At 41.0% G+C, this 16,387-nt stretch overlaps 2 protein-coding genes across 2 annotated transcripts; both read right to left on the reverse strand.

Annotated features, from left to right (window-relative positions):
- Window positions 1-443: 443 nt before the first annotated feature.
- LOC137836995 (receptor-like protein kinase FERONIA) lies at window positions 444-3,237 on the reverse strand. Its single transcript, XM_068645807.1, has one exon. The coding sequence runs from the start codon at window positions 3,034-3,036 to the stop codon at window positions 640-642; it is 2,397 nt and encodes a 798-aa protein (XP_068501908.1). The 5' UTR covers window positions 3,037-3,237; the 3' UTR covers window positions 444-639.
- A 4,482-nt stretch (window positions 3,238-7,719) lies between these two features.
- Window positions 7,720-10,777, reverse strand: LOC137836998 (receptor-like protein kinase FERONIA). Its single transcript, XM_068645809.1, has one exon. It carries the CDS (start codon window positions 10,560-10,562, stop codon window positions 7,965-7,967), a length of 2,598 nt encoding a protein of 865 aa, XP_068501910.1. The 5' UTR covers window positions 10,563-10,777; the 3' UTR covers window positions 7,720-7,964.
- Between the last annotated feature and the right edge of the window lie 5,610 nt (window positions 10,778-16,387).

Consider the following 16,387-nt stretch of genomic DNA (forward strand, 5'->3'; position numbering starts at 1 on the left):
CAACTACTCAGAAAAAAAAAAAAAACTACAGTAGTAAACATTTGCTTGATATGTAGATTGTAGCACCACTATTTTTTTGTGATAAGCATTACTAAGGAATACAAGGAAAAAACTTACTTTTCTTATATGATCGTGTAAATTAACTTAAGCCACACAATAAAAAACTGTGTTAATTGAGCAATTCTAGAACTTACTAGTGGACATATATGTATTTGTAAGTGATTGAAAAAACATTTTATACTAAGAAACCTAGATGGTGTTTATTTGATACTGTACCTTCATATTGAACTACCATTGAAATTCCAATAATTTAAATACAGACAATCAGAAAAAAGAAGTCCTAATACCAAATTGTTCACTCTATATTTTTTCATTCATATAATTTATAAATAGACTTAAACAAATCTATAATTCTATAAATTATGACTAAATTAAGAAAGATATGAATATAAAATATTTTATAAAAATCTATAATTTAATCAATTAAATATCTTATCAATAAAAATTAGAAAAAAAAAATCAACAAGAATTACATAAAGAAATCAACCGTAATAAAATTTCTGACTTTGTTAAAACAGTCGTATTATACTCGTCTCATCAAAATCGTTAATCGTAGAAATGAAGAAGTGATTCAATTGGCTAACTAGACAATGGGTTTTGGCTATCAGAGTTTGCCTCGCTAATGTCTGCACTTTCTTGTAGTTGCAGGGCATATATAAGCATCCCAACGACGTCGTTCATGGACGGTCTCTGCTCCCCAATATCTGACAAACAACTCAACCCAATCTCGCAAAACATTATAAAGCATTTGAGCGCGATCTTCCCCTTCAAGGTGGGATCCAATATCTGTGCCATGGTCCCATTTTGGTAACAGTATCTAACCCAATTCCCAAGCGACTCTTCTCTCGGCTCCGCCGTGCGGATCAGAGGAGGACGAGCGCACAGTACCTCAAACAACACTACTCCGAAAGAGTACACGTCAGACTTTTCCGTCAAATGTTGTCGTTTATAATACTCTGGATCTATATACCCAAAGCTACCCTTCACAGGGGTGGTGCAGACATTGGACTTGGAATCGCCCGTGGGCCCAATTCTGGAAAGCCCAAAGTCCGAAACCTTGGCTACCCATTCCTCATCCAACAAGATGTTCGTGGTTTTCACGTCGCTGTGGATGATCGTGTATGTTTGGGCGCAGCAGTGAAGATAATGCAGCGCGTGCGCTGCGTCGATACAAATCTGCAAGCGCCGCTTCCATGGCAACGGAGGCTTGTCGCTGTTGTAGAGATGCTCGCGGAGGTTGCCTCGTGCCATGAAATTATAGACCAGGATCATCTCCTTGTTGCTGTTGCAGTAACCGATAAGTGGAACGATATTGCGATGGCGGAGCTGCGAGAGCATCTCGATCTCGTTCAGAAACTCTTCACTGCCCTGCTTTGAACCCGGTTTGTGGCGCTTAATAGCCACCTCGATCTCGTTTGAACCGGGTTTGAAGAGCTTGAGAGTCACCGGGATGAAAATTCTGCGGATGAAGCCCCTGTACACGTGGCCAAATCCCCCGACGCCGACGACGGAAGCGTCGTCGAAGTTGTTGGTGGCGGCTTTGATCTCGAGGAGGTAGAAGCGTCGGCAGATGAGCGTGTTGGCTGACAGTTCGTGTGCATTGGTTGACATCTCGTGTGCATTGGTTGAGAACGAGGGTGGAATTAACATGGATCTTGCGCACCAAACGACGACGAAACCAACAAACGAGACGGAGACGAAAACCATTCCTGCTATGATAATTTTGAGTTTATTCCTTTTCTTTTCGACTGATAAGACGCTCCTTCTCTCTCCGACTGCTATGCCGCCGGCGAGGTTGTTGGAGTCGCTGATTTTGAAGATCTCGAGGCCATTCAAGCACGGATTGCTCGAATTCAAATAAGGATGCAATTGGAGCGAGAGATTAACCTTTTCTTGACTATCTTTTTGGGGAATCAAAACGACGAAGTTTCTCTGCACAGCGAGACCTTTACGTTGGTTGCTCCATCTCATAACATCAGCGTGATCCTCAGCCAGGTCGCTCCCTATGTAAATGCAGAACACCCTATCACCGATGTTCTGATCAAGTTCACAAAAATGGAGCCTAACCAAGTAGTAGAAGCCAGAGTCAACGGGAAAGTCCCAAGTCAACTTAAGAGATCTCTTGGTGATAGGCTCTGTTCTGTGCAGTACCTTTGGTGCCACCAAACCATGGTGCAGGGTTATGTTCCTCTTACCATCCACGTCGCCTGCTAGATCATCATTGTTAGGATTTTTTTCTTTGATTAAATAGTGTTCGTCACCGTCGACCAAGTTTCTGAACAAACCGGTGTTCTTTGGCGGCGAAATTCCTTGACCTACTTTGAGTCTATACTGTGCGTGGAGAGCAGTGTCGGATGTAACGCGGTACAAGGTGTGGGTTCCGACGAGCTTGAAGCCTGCATGATGTGGTGAAGTGTAATAGAGATCGGTTGGGATAGAAAATACCTGGATTCCGTTGATGAGAGCGTGGGAGTTAGGTTGTGAGGGAGTGAAGCTGAGGTTGAGCGTCTCACCGTTGTCAACGTTGACGACGTATTCTCTGAAGATGGTTTCCGTGTCATCCTCGTCGGTGCTGAAACCGTAGAAGAGGGTGAAATGGTTGCAATGAACGGTGAAGGATATTTGTGTAGAAGGAAAGGAGGGGTAAGAAGCGGGGTAGAAGAAGAGGCGAAGGAAATAGGAACCTGGGGTTACGGGGAAGGAGTAATTGAATTGGGAACGAGAGATGCGTGCTGTGGTGTAGGGTAGTTGAAGGGTGGAATTAGATTGTGGTGGTGTTGGGTTAGCGGAAATGGTGTTGTCTTGATGAGACAAGAACATCGAAGCTGTGTCCCCTGTCCATGTTGTTTCACCGTCGTAGGATGTTCCAGTGCTGCCGCAATTGATTGTGAAATTGTTGACTGGGGTGTAGGCTTGGAGGTTCGAAAAGAGGTGGAAGAGGAAGAGTTTTAAGGGGGTGATACTGCTGAACCCCATTGTTAACTAACCTGAAAGACTGTTGAAGTTGTATTGTGAACACTTAATTTTCTCATTCACAACGAGCTTGTAGCAGTTGCAAAGAAGCAAAGAAGACACGAAGGTTCCTAGTACTGTTAAGTATAAGTATAAACATCTATTCTAATCATGGTCATGCTGAACCACAATTCCAATTTTTTATACAATCACTTACAACTCCTAATATTTTAATTATAAATTATTTTTTACTATATATTTATTTTTAAATCTATCACATCAAAAAACTTCAAACTTATCATCTATACATTTGTTTCATTTAAAATAATCACCTACTAAAGTAAAAGTATTATTGTTTTATAGATATTGTTTGAATTTTTTATTTTAAATATAAAATAATTTAGGATGAATCAACTAGTAAAGTAAAAATATTATTATTTTATTATATATATTAAGATTGAATGATGTACATCTAACTTTTTTCTAATTTAATATAGTGAAAATTCAATAGGGTACTCTAAGATAAACCCGTAAATGTTCTAATGTGTTTTCGTTTATAGAAATTTATTATTTAAATACTAGAAAATTAGTTCGATTGATTTTTTTTAATTATTCACGGTTTATAATTCGAGTAAAAATTAAATAAAAGTGATTTATATATATTGTTTTTTGAAAAAATGGTTACTCATACTTCTTGTCTACCTTTTTTGAAGAGGTCAAAATATATACTTCTTATCTACCTTTTTTTCTACTTCTTAATACCTTGGTTTGCACTTGTTGATAATAATGAGTCCTTTTTTCAACGTTTTCCAACATAATCTATTGGGAGACTCTTTCTCAAAATATAAATACAGATCTATTAAAAAAAACTGTTTGACGATGACGTAAATAAGATTTAAATAATAAAAATATTATAAATAAAAAATTATTTTATTTAATATGGATATTTTTATAAATATTTTTTTATAGTATTTTTTAATAAAAATAAGTATGAATAAAATTATTAATGGTTAAATTGTTTTACATATTTTGTTGGGTTCGCGTATCAATTCATATGTAAATCATAGTTACAAAATAAAGAATCGAAAGCATCAAATGATCTATCAGACAAACCATTATACAGTACATTAGACAATATATCAATCAAAGTTCAAAAACTCACCAGGGATAGTCTATCTCAAAAGATTCATAGAAGATTCTCATAACCAACTTATTTTTCAAAACTTTTCAAAGGAATCCACACAAAAAAAAAAAGAGTCAAGAAACTCAAAAATTTTCTTAAAACATACATAATGCTTGTACTAGACACTTTAGATGCTTGTTGTACAAAAAAAAGTATCCAAGAATTTTTATTTGAAAGGAAACCTAGTAAACTCTAAAAAAAAAAAAAAGAGATGAGTCACAAATGGATAAGCTTAAATACTCAATCTTTCCTAGTCAAAGTCTTTCCTAGATCACTTTCAAAAAAAAAAAAATCTTAAAATTAAGTAGTAAAAGAGTAAAAGAAACTACTGAAATAGAAATAGTAAAACAAATTCTAATTACAATTCTTCCCCCCACACTTAAATCATAAATTGTCCCTAATTCAACTTGAGGGAAGTGGCAGCTGCAATTGTTTCAACCATACTCTCTACAATACAAGCCAAGACTCCTGATCCACAATGGTGCAAAAACACTACTAGCTGGAGTGTCTAACCTAGGCATGCAGTACCTTGGTAAACTATGAAGCAAACCTGTTATGATGAAGAAGCCTTTAAATAGTGGATGGAACTGGGTGGGTCTGGAGGGTGTGTGAAATGGCATAGTTGCTTCCATGGATGAGTGGTAGTATTGTACAAAGCATAGATAGAAGATAGAAATTTATTCAGCATATATGGTCTGATATGGTTGGTTATTTGGAGATCGCCTAAGGGTGATGGTCTAAGGCTAGACAATCTAGCTAGGGTAGACAATCTAGTTGAGGTGGGAGAGATGGAAAGGTAATGTCAAGTTCTTTAAAAAAAGTACTCATACATAAAGGTAAAGTCCTAGAACATTGATGCTTCATGTAAACTTGGTCGCTCTTAGCACAATGACTATCTGCCACAAAATCGGCCATGGCTTCAGAACATATATTAAAGGATGAGATGAACTCCTCCAACTTATCCTTCGAGGTAAACTCGAAGGCATAAAAAGCAACCTCACCGAGTACCCAGAAGTATTATGAATCAGATAAAGGAAGAAATTTGTCCTTTCTTGTCTTCTTGGACGAGCTTGGCCTAGAAGTCCCTCCAATATCTTGGATGGAGGCCTTTTGCTTAGCCATAGTAGCGTTGACCTCATTCCTCTCTGATAACTCTCAATTATGTTGTATTTCTTTAGCCTAATTGCATTTTCTTGGAGTTTCTTTTGATCTTATTTGTTTTTAGATTACATTTGCACTTTCTCTAAAATAAAAGAGTTTCTACAAAAATGACTTAAAAACGACTTCTTATAGCTTATATTTTGCCTAATTTGTCTAATGTAATGTTTTAACCTTTTGAAAATTTTATTTGAAGATGAAATTGACCTAAGAATCATGGAAGAAACTGTTAAAGAAGTGAGACTTGGAAATCGGGAGCTAAAATGATGAAAAATCTCAGAAACAAACTCTAGAAGGTCAACCCTTCGCTGAAAATAGGCAGTAGAAGATCAACAATAACGATGATTGACTTTAGATGGTCAATAGTGTTTGAAAAGAAAAAAGTTGCAGAAGTTAGTTAATAATATAACTGGGAATCGAGGGTCGTTAATGGTTAAAGTTAAAACTCATTCAAAAGTAGAAACTCTATAAATAAAATTGATTAGAAACACAAAGATAGACAATATGAAGTAGAATAGATTATAAAGAGATAAGGAGTCAAATAATGAAGTTGATTAGTTTAATTTTCTATAGTTCGTTTTCTGTTTTTGATGTTTCATTTCTAATAAAAAGTACTTTGTTTTCTTCTATGTTTTCTCCATCATTTCTTCTTCTCTTTTTGTTCAATGTTTTGTAATCGTTGTTCGAAGTTGAATTTTGTTTTGAAAATTGGTAGCAGTGAAACGAGAATCATACAAACTAATTCATTTATCATACAAACTAATTCATTGTGTTTTCTTCAGTAACAAGGATTCTAGATTTGCTTCTTTTGCAAATTGAAGATGAAGATTAATAATCATGGTTTTTGTTCCATATTTTTCGTTTGAAAATTGAATTTCGTTTTCTTGTTTTTAATTCGTTGTAATTCTTGTTTGTTTACATTTATGCACTTTACAATTCTAGTTTACAAGTTCTTTGTTTCAATTAGATTTTAATTCAATGTCATTTATATTTTCTACTACGCCCTATTTTACGTTTCAGCCATCTAAATTTACTGCAATCTACAATTATGCAATTTAATTTCCAGCAATTTACTTTTCCAACCGTTTACTTTTTAGCAATTTACATTTCTTGAGATTTACAATTTTTGTCATCTACTTTTCTTGTAATTTAAGATTTTGCCATTTATGTTCTTTCTCATTTACTTTTTTGTTTCTTTTTTCCTTTTCTGCAATTTCTTCATATACCCATTAGACAGTCTAGTAAGTGGTTGTTTACTAGAAGGTTTAATCATTGTGTGAAGAATCTTTCATTGAAAGTCATTTGATTTTCTCCAAAGCAATCATCAGACGGACTAGCAAGCAATTGTAAACTAAATGATGTGACAATTGCGTTTTAATGAATTTTGTTTCATTCCTTTCATTTTTCATTTACCTTGCCCTCTATGTTTATGTCTTTATTTTTCTATTGTCTATATTCCTATTTTTACATTTTTATGTGTTGCTAAACAGTCCATCAGATGATTGTCTATAGACGGTCTAGTATTCACTTTGTTTTATTGTTTAATTTTTTTTTACAATGTATTTAATTCCAATTTTTCTTTTCTCTTTATTAATTTGTAACCAAAAAATTATAGGCAATGAGTTATGTACATGTGATGTTTTTCTTACACTACATTAGGGGCATTTAGTTTTATTTTGAGTCTTGACATGACTAACAGTTTTATCACTCCCCGATTCATTGATGGTGGCTATCACGACACTATGGGAGTAAAAGGAGAAGGAATTGGAAGCAGTAGTAGAAGAGGTAGACATTCCTAGTTAAAAAAAGTGGGTAGCAAACACGAACGAGCACAAGAAAAATTGAAAGAAAAAGTACAGGGAGAAAGGAAAGCAAAAGTGCACCACACACCATCTGAAGTGAATAAGTAAGTAAACTATACTAAGGTCGAATTCCTGAGCTTGGGAGGCTGAGTACTACCCAATATCGATATTTATGAAGCAGTTAACCGAGATAACGGAAATTAACCACCTACAATTACCACTTTTATTGCTTATACTGAAAAATAACCGATCCACGTTTCCATATAACTTGACACGAATATGCAATAACCGCATGATATTTAAGACATTATACAAACTACCAAGGTCTATAAATATCATCTCAAAAAATATTCTTAATTCACTTAATACTTTCTTTACTATTCATTTATATTTTTCCATACTTTCAATGACTTCAACATCAAAAAGTTTTCTATAAATATATTTTTAATCAGTCTACTATCATCAAAGCTCTACTATCTTTAAAAGAAAATATTAACTTTTGAGTTCATCTAGGACTTTCAACCTCATAAGACTCCACACATCACCCAGATAAGAACACACTCCTTTCGAGTACAAAAAATAATCCATTAAGTAATGTATTTGTATCATAAGGGAATTGTTATATGATATTGGGATAAGTAGCAACAAAACTTAATGTACTTTGTCTTTGTTGCGATACAATTTATTAAAAGTATAGAAGTGATAGAACAAAAAAAAATTTAAAAGCCTAAACGTAGTTCGTAGGTCCTAAAATAATTTTGGTTTTCATTATCCCAGGACTTGCAGAGGTCTGCGTTAATTGGATTGGGTCAACGCGGCTTTGGATCCATAATCTCTGAGAAAGGAGTGCAAGACAAGACCGTATTATTACTATAGCTGGTGTCTTCACTACTGGAAGTCGTGGAAGTCACACTCAAATCAGTAGTACTAAAGCTATATTCACTAATTTCCACTCCTTTCTCAATTGCGCTTTGCTCTGCACTTTCTTGTAGCTGCAGGGTAAACTCCAGCATCCCAACCACATCCTTCATGCTCGGTCTCTTCGCCCCATCTTCCAACAAACAGCTCATCCCAATCTCACAAAACTTCTTCAGGCACTCTCCTGTTATCTTCTTCTTCAATGTCGGCTCCACAATCTCTGTTATGGTCCCCATTCGGTCACAATGTCTCACCCAATAAGAAAGCGACACCTGTTTCGTCTCCGCAGAGTGAACCAAAGGTGGACGACCACACAGTACCTCAAACAGCACAACGCCGAAGGAGTAAACATCAGACTTTTCCGTCACACGATGACGTTTGTAGTATTCCGGATCGATATAGCCGAAGCTTCCCTTCACATGGGTACTCACGTGGGACTTGTCCATGCCTGTGGGCCCAAATCTTGAAAGCCCAAAGTCCGAAACCTTTGCAACCCACTTCTCATCCAACAAGATGTTCGTGCTTTTCACGTCGCGGTGGATGATCGTGTGCTTCGCGCCAGTGTGGAGATAGTGGAGTCCACGCGCGGCGCCGATACAGATCTGCAACCGCTGCTTCCACGAGATGGCGGGGTTGTCCGTGTTGTAGAGATGGTCTCGTAGGGTGCCACGCTCCATGAAGTCGTAGACAAGGATCATCTCGTTCATCTCGTTGCAGTATCCGATTAGGGACACGAGATGAAGATGGCGGAGCTGCGAGAGCATCTCGATCTCGTTCATGAACTCGTGCGCACCCTGCTGCGATTCCGGTTTCAGGCGCTTGATGGCCACCGGGGTGGAACCGGCGTCGATGTAGCCCTTGTACACGTGGCCGAATCCCCCGACGCCCACGATGAAGACATCGTCGAAGTTTTTAGTGGCGGCTTTGATCTCCGAAAGGGAGAAGTGGCGGCAGAGATCGGACGGTAGAGAAGTGTTTGTGGTAGTTGACTTGGTCGTTGTGAAGGAGAGTGGACCCCACTTGGAAGTCGTGGAAGACTTTGACGTGTTGTAATCTTTTGGCTTTGTTGTTCTCTTGAGTCGGAAAAACAGGACAAGGAAAACGATTAGCGAGATCAAAACGACGCCGGACACCGCCCCTGCTAGGACGGCAATTATCGTCGTTTCACTTCCGCTTCTGGTCTTTCCGTTTTGGTCGGGATTGTTGTTCTGTGGAGTCTGAACCGGGTCCGGGTTGGGTCCTGAGAGGTTGTTTGAGCCAGCTTCGCTGATTTTGAAGATCTCGAGACCGTTCAGGAAGGCGTCGCTGTAATCCGTATCCACACTGCTGTCGTAAGGATGCATTTGAAGCGAGAGATTAAACTTTTTCTGAGTACCATTCATGGGAATCATTACGGCGTAGTTTCTGTGCACAGCTAGGCCTTTTCGTTTCGCACTCCATTTCATTACGTCTGCACGATCTTGAGCCAACTGGCTATTTATGTAAATGAAGAATTGTCTGTCACCGATGTCATTGATAAGAGGATCAAGCTCGCAAAAGTGGAGTCTGAGAACGTAAGTGAAGCCACAATCAACGGGGAACACCCAAGTCAGGTTGCTCATTTGGTTCAGAGTGCCGTTTGTGCCCTGGTTACGCGCTGTTCTGAACAGTTCCTTCGGTGCCACGTAATCAGGATTCACGGTTATGTTCATCTTCCCATCGATGTCAGCTGATAGATCATTATTCTGTGGATTTTCTTTAATAAAAAAAGCTTCTTCGTGAGCCCAATCCCTGAGCAAACCGGTGTCGTTTTGTGGCGGGATTTCTTGGCCCCCAGATTTGATTCTATACTCAGTCTGGAGCGCGAAGCTGGTTAGAACGTTGAATTGCGTACCATGTCCCACTAGCTTGACTCCTGTATCATCTTGTGGAGTGTAATATAAATCGGTTGGCATGGAAAGCACCTCGATTCCATTGATGAAAGCGTAGGAGTTTGGATAGGAGGGAGTGAAGGTGAGGACAAGCCTCTCACTGTCGTTGACGTTGACAACGTATTCTCGGAAGATAGTGTCGGCGGCTTGAGCGTCGGCCACTTGAGCGTCGGCGTGAAGAGAGGCGTTGAAAGCGTTGAGGAGAGTGAATTGGTTGGATTGAACGGTGAAAGATGCGTGGCTGCGGGGAAAGGAAGGGTAGTCGGAAGGGTAGAAGAAGAGGCGAAGGAATTTGGGGCCTGGGGAGACGGGGAAGGAGTAGTTGAATTGGGAACGGGACAAGCGTGCAGTGGAATAGGGGATTTGATTGGTGGAAGGAGACTGTCTTGTTGCCTTCTCTGAAACGGAGCCTTCTTTGAAAGATAAGTACTTTGTGTCTTCGTCGCCGGTCCACCTTCTTTGAGCGTCGGAGGATTTCCCGGTGGTGCCGCAACTGATGGTGAAAATATCCTCGGGGGTGTAGGCGTGGAGGTGTAGGGAGAAGTAGAGAAGGAGGAAGAAGAGTGTTAAGGAGGTCATGGTTTGGTGTTAACAAGTGAGAACTGTTGGGAGCGCTTAATACTAAAGGAATGTTGAGAGTCTCTGAATGACTTGGACCAGTCAAAGTAGCAAATACGTGGAGTTGAAAGAACTTCATATTTCAAATTTCCACAGGCCTACCAAAATATTGATAAAATATTTTTTTCTATTTTCCTTTCTGCGCAACAATTTATTCCTCTCTAAGTAAGGAAATTAAAAATTTATAAAAGCTTAAATTAAAATTTACATATTTTTTTAAGAACAGAATTAGTAATTTCAATTTTTTAATCAAAACAAACAACAAAAAGTTATAAATAAATATTAAAATTGAATAACTTGGCAAGTAACTAAAAAATATATTCAAGTTTTCACTTTATTGTGTGATGTTAGGGATATAATTTTATGAATCTATCATATTTAGGACTAGTGGTCACACAATATACATAGAATATATGTTTGAGAGCAAAAAACTTTAGTTAGATTATACAAAAATAGACAGCAAATAATACCGTCCAATTGGCAAGTGTCACCTTTGCTCGTTGTTTTTTTTTTCTCCATAAAAAAATGATTAAAATTATTTTTTTTAATTTATTTTCTTCTCAATCAAATGGTTTGATTTATATTTATAATTAAAAATAAAAATAAACCAAATTGCTTAACGTATTTTTATATAATGTTATAGATTTAGAATAAATTAATAACTAACAATATATATATATATATATATGTATATATATATATATATGTGTGTCTCTTGTTTATATTTTAATTGCATTTTATTTATAATATATTTATATTTACATTTATTAAAACAAGGTGATAACTTTAAATTTAACTATAACTTGTGTAAATTATTTGTGAATATAAAAAAAATTAAATTAAATATATAACATCATATAAAAAATATTTACACCGTATACTTTATTTAAAAAAATTATTTATAACATAAAAGTATCCACTTTCTGTTTATCCGTTTATTCAGATCATTATTTAAAATACTAAAAAATAGTTTTACAAATTAGACATTTTAAAATAAGGTTATTTGAATTAGTTATTCTAATATTAACTGTTCCTACTAGGAAGATTGGACTTAAAGAACTATTGAAGTCTAATTCTACTTTCTTCGGTCGGTCAGGTGACTGAGTGATGTGTTGGCATTCTTCTCGTCCTCCTGCTTCTCCTTCGGCACTCGGTCTCGGGTGAACATCGGATGGTGGGGTACCTGCGAAGGCACTCCGACGCTCAAGTCAGTAAAGCGGGTGGTTAGCTTTCAAGTAGGTGAACAGTAATAAATGACATACCTCACTCCTTGGGATGCGTGCTATTTATATTATTCTAATGGGCTTACCTTGTTGGACCCGTTTATCGGGGTGGATACCGCTTAGGGTTGTATTACCTAATCCTTAATGATGGATTAACTTCGTTGACTTTAGTTTGAGCGTTAATGGTAATCAGGATTGGCCGTCGGCCAAGTTCCCCAAGGATGAATCGGTCACCGACCAGATTTCCCTGGTCTCGGTCGTCTTGGACAGGTCTTCTAAGGTCTCGGCCAGGTGGTCGTTGGCCTCGTTGTTCGGCCAAGTCTATCAGGTTTCGGCCGGCTCCCCCTTGGTCTTGGTCGGGTCGACCAGGTCTTGATCAGGTTGACCAGGTCTTGGTCAGGTTGACCAGGTCTCGGGCAGCCAGGTGGGTTTCAGGCAGGGAGACCAGGGGTTGGCCTCGCCCACACCGGTACATTATCAAATTTCACTTAAAATTTATGTGTAGAAAGATAAGTTTTTTAAAGATTTGTGCTTTAGGTAGAGCCTTATGAATGGGTCTATTATCTATTTTTTTTCTTAACATGATCTCGTGTAAGAACACTTTCAGGGTGAGTTATGGAAAAATCTCATTCCCCTTAATTTGAAACTCAAATCTTAAATTCTTGATTAGAAGAATGCGTAACAATGAATTAAATTCTTGATTACATATTGTGATATTTTCTAAAATTGTTAATAACACTTACAACATAAGTTATGTTAGGACGTGATCCGATCGGTCATCGGTAGTCGATGACGTCAGCATCAGAGAATCACGTGGACCACTCGCAGGGTGACACGTGGACCAGGTGGCAGAGAGGTAGGGGGACGATCGCCAAGAGAGGTGATCGGTGGTCAGTAACCAAGTTACCACCGACAGATCAGGCGGCAGAGAGGTCGGGGGATAGATCACCCAGAATGGTGATCGGTGGTCAGTAGCCAAGTGACCACCAGCAGACCAGTTCCCAGACTCGCGCCTGGAGGCAGAGCACGAGTAGCGAATAAACACTGATCAGTCATCGGGTGTACTGTCATCGGGGTCTCGTGTTACACGCAGTTAAACTGGGACTAAGGTTCCCAGCGAGAGCGTTACGCATGGACCTCGCATGAGCACACCTCAAGGAATCATGCACGAGAGTGGCCTGAGGGAACTAGTAAGCCAGTCGGTGATTGGTGATTCCCTCAACCCATTACGTGCGTGTCATCCTGAAGGGTAAGTCGCCTACGCAGAGAGTAACGTTTGGTGAGTGCGTCTAGACCAGCCACACCCGACGTTCTCCTAAGAGTATGCAATTTACCCAGATAAGAGAAGCATCCTAAGTTACTCCGCAAGGGCGTAACTTAGGCAGACAAAGAGAGGCGCTAGAGCCCTTCCAGTAAGTGACACGTGTGTGGTTAGATGTGAGTTGCAGGCCTCCACGTGTCATCATCTGAGAGGGGTGCGGCCCAGACAAAAGAGCACTCCGTACCGCTAAAGGTACAGACAGGCGCAGCCAAGCGCAGACATGCGCAGACTCTCACGCTCCCCATCGCTGATTCTGAAGGTACGCTTTCTCTGAAAAGCATGACAGGGTTCTGACACATGCCAGAAAAGCATAACAGAATTCTGTTATGCCCAGAAGCAGGGAAAGAGAGATAAAAGGCAGAATCAGAGTGAGAGCAGAGGGAGAAAAAAAGATAGACGAAAAACAGAGTGCAAGTTTTTTCTCACACCCACACTACTAGTTTCCAGTTTCTGGTGGTTCTGTTGGACTAACTTGATCGTCGGAGTGCAAACGGCCGCTAGAGGCGCCGTCTGTGTGTTTTGCAGGTCACATTTGAAGACATCTGAAAGAAAGTTCAGAGGGTGATTCTTCAGGAGACGCAGTCGCGAAGACAGGGCAGAGAGTGCCACGAAGCGATTCCTCCACGTTTGAGTTGCCGGCATGATCATTTGGCGCCCACCGTGGGGCACGAGTGAATCGTTGTCCCATATATACCACAGTCTTAAAGCTCACCAGAGTTTTATCAGTTTCTTTGATAGAGAAGATGCCTAGAAACAGACAACCATCACCTGCGCCATCTGCTGACGAAGGAGCTGTGACAATGGCGCAGGTCCTGGAAATGGTGCGCACGCTGCAGGATAACGCTGCAGCGTCGAAAGTTGAACAAGAAAGGATGCAGACGGAGTTGGCTGCGTCGCAAAGCAGGAACGACGAGCTGAATCGTGTCAACGAAGAGTTGAGAAGGACGCTGCAGGCGCAGAGGGAGCACGTTGTTGACGAAAGGGTGTCTAGGCAGCCCTCACCTCCAAGGGCATTTCCCATGCCATTCTCCCCTGAGATCATGGGAACCATGGTGCCTCCCAACCTGGTGGGGGTAAAAGCGTCGTTCAAGGGGGTAGAAGACCCGGAGGCGCATCTGACGGCATTCCACACCCAGACGATGTTGTCTGGGGGCTCAGACGCTGTGTACTGCAAGATGTTCATGAGCACATTGAGCGGAATCGCCATGGAGTGGTTCGTGAGTTTACCAGAAGGGCATATCACGTCTTTCTCTCAGTTCTCGAAGCTCTTCATTGAACAATACATCGTCAACAAGGCACCTGCAGTGGTGTCCTACGACCTGTTCGACGTGCGCCAATACCAGGGGGAGTCGCTGAAGGACTACCTCAACCGATTTGGGGCACAAGTGGTTAGACTACCCAGCAAAGATGAAGATATGCTTGTGCACGCGTTTAAGAAGGGAGTGCTGCCTGGCCCTTTCAGCGAGTCTCTCATCAGGAGCCATCCCAGCACCTTTGCAGAGATCCGACGACGTGCGGTGGCGCACATAGTGGCAGAAACAGAGGTTTCTGAGAAGAGGGGAAGTGCTGCACCGCCCAGACTGCGTGGAGGGCAAGGAAAACCACAGCAAGCAAGGGTGCATGAGGCCAAAGAGGGGAAGAAGGTGCGGGAAAAACCTCGTCCCTATGCACTAGGCAAAGACCAGAGTAAGGGGCGTGCAAGGGAGAATAACGCACCCCCGAGATACAACTTCATGGTGGGATTGGCGGATCTCATCGCCCTTCCTGCCGTAGCAGCAAGACTACGAGCACCAGAGAAGACAGATAAGGTACTCAGAAGGAAGAAGAATGAATGGTGTGAGTTTCATCAGGCCTTTGGCCATACACTTCATTCCTGTTTGGCGCTGGGACACCAACTGGCAGAGTTGGTGAAGTCTGGTTTTCTAGCAGATTACCTGCGTGAGCCGCAGGGTGATCGCGCGTCAGGATCCCAAACTGGAGAGCAACAGCATGAAGTCCCTGTGCATGGGGAAGTGCAGACGATCGCTGGAGGCTTCTCTGGTGGGGGATGCACAGCTTCACAAAGAAGGAGATACACTCGATCGGTGATGGCGGTAGATGCAGTGAATGAGAGTCATTACCCTGAGGTGGACATTATCTTCAGGAAAGCTGACCTACGGGACGTTGTCCCGCACGACAACGACCCTGTGGTCATTTCTCTCATCACAGCAGGAAGACGGGTGCATAGAGTACTCCGCGCGGGGTACTACTGGCCAAAGCTGAAGGAAGATTGCATAAGGTTTGCTCAGCGATGCAAACAATGTCAGCTGCATGCAGATTGGCACAAGGCACCCCCTGAGGAGTTGATGTCCATCCATAGCCCGTGGCCATTCCATGCATGGGGGATTGACATCCTAGGACCTTTTCCCCTGGCGACAAGGCAGATGAAGTTCCTCATTGTGGCCATCGAATATTTCACTAAGTGGGTGGAGGCAGAGCCAGTTGCACACATCACCGCACAGAAAGTCGAACACTTCGTCTGGAAGAACATTGTCTGTCGCTTCGGAATACCCAAGAGGCTGGTTTCCGACAATGGCACCCAGTTCACAAGTCATCAGCTGAGGAAGATGTGTGAAGAGTTAAAGATACAACAGGTTTTCGCTTCAGTGGAGCACCCACAAACAAATGGGCAGGTGGAGTCAGCAAATCGAGTGCTGCTCAGGGGGCTGAAGCGAAGACTAGACAAGGCCAAAGGAGGCTGGGCAGAGGAGGTCCCCAGAATTGTATGGTCTTATCACACCACCCCACAGTCCAGCACCCATGAGACACCCTTCAGCCTTGTCTATGGGACAGACGCCATGATTCCTGTAGAGATACAGGAGAGCTCCCCCAGATTCTTGAACTTCGTTGCTGAAGAGTCCAATGAAGAGCGTAAGGTGAATCTGGATCTGCTAGACGAAGTGCGAGAAGAGGCCAGAGTCAGTGCTGAAGCTGTGAAGAGAAGAGTAGAGCGGAGGCACAACTCTAAAGTGAGGCCCAGGCGCTTCCAGGAAGGTGATCTGGTGATGAGAAAGGCGCATCAGAATGACATGCAGAACAAGTTATCCCCAAAGTGGACAGGCCCATACAGAGTGGTGGAGACATTAGAGAACGGAGCCTATCGCCTAGAGACTTTGGAAGGAGGAGCAATCCCCAGAACGTGGAACGCCACCCATTTAAAATTTTATTTCAGTTAAAGTTGTACAGTAATAGGCGTTCTCGCG

Source organism: Phaseolus vulgaris, chromosome 4 (genome assembly GCF_000499845.2).
Source record: "Phaseolus vulgaris cultivar G19833 chromosome 4, P. vulgaris v2.0, whole genome shotgun sequence".
NCBI classification, from domain to species: Eukaryota; Viridiplantae; Streptophyta; class Magnoliopsida; order Fabales; family Fabaceae; genus Phaseolus; species Phaseolus vulgaris.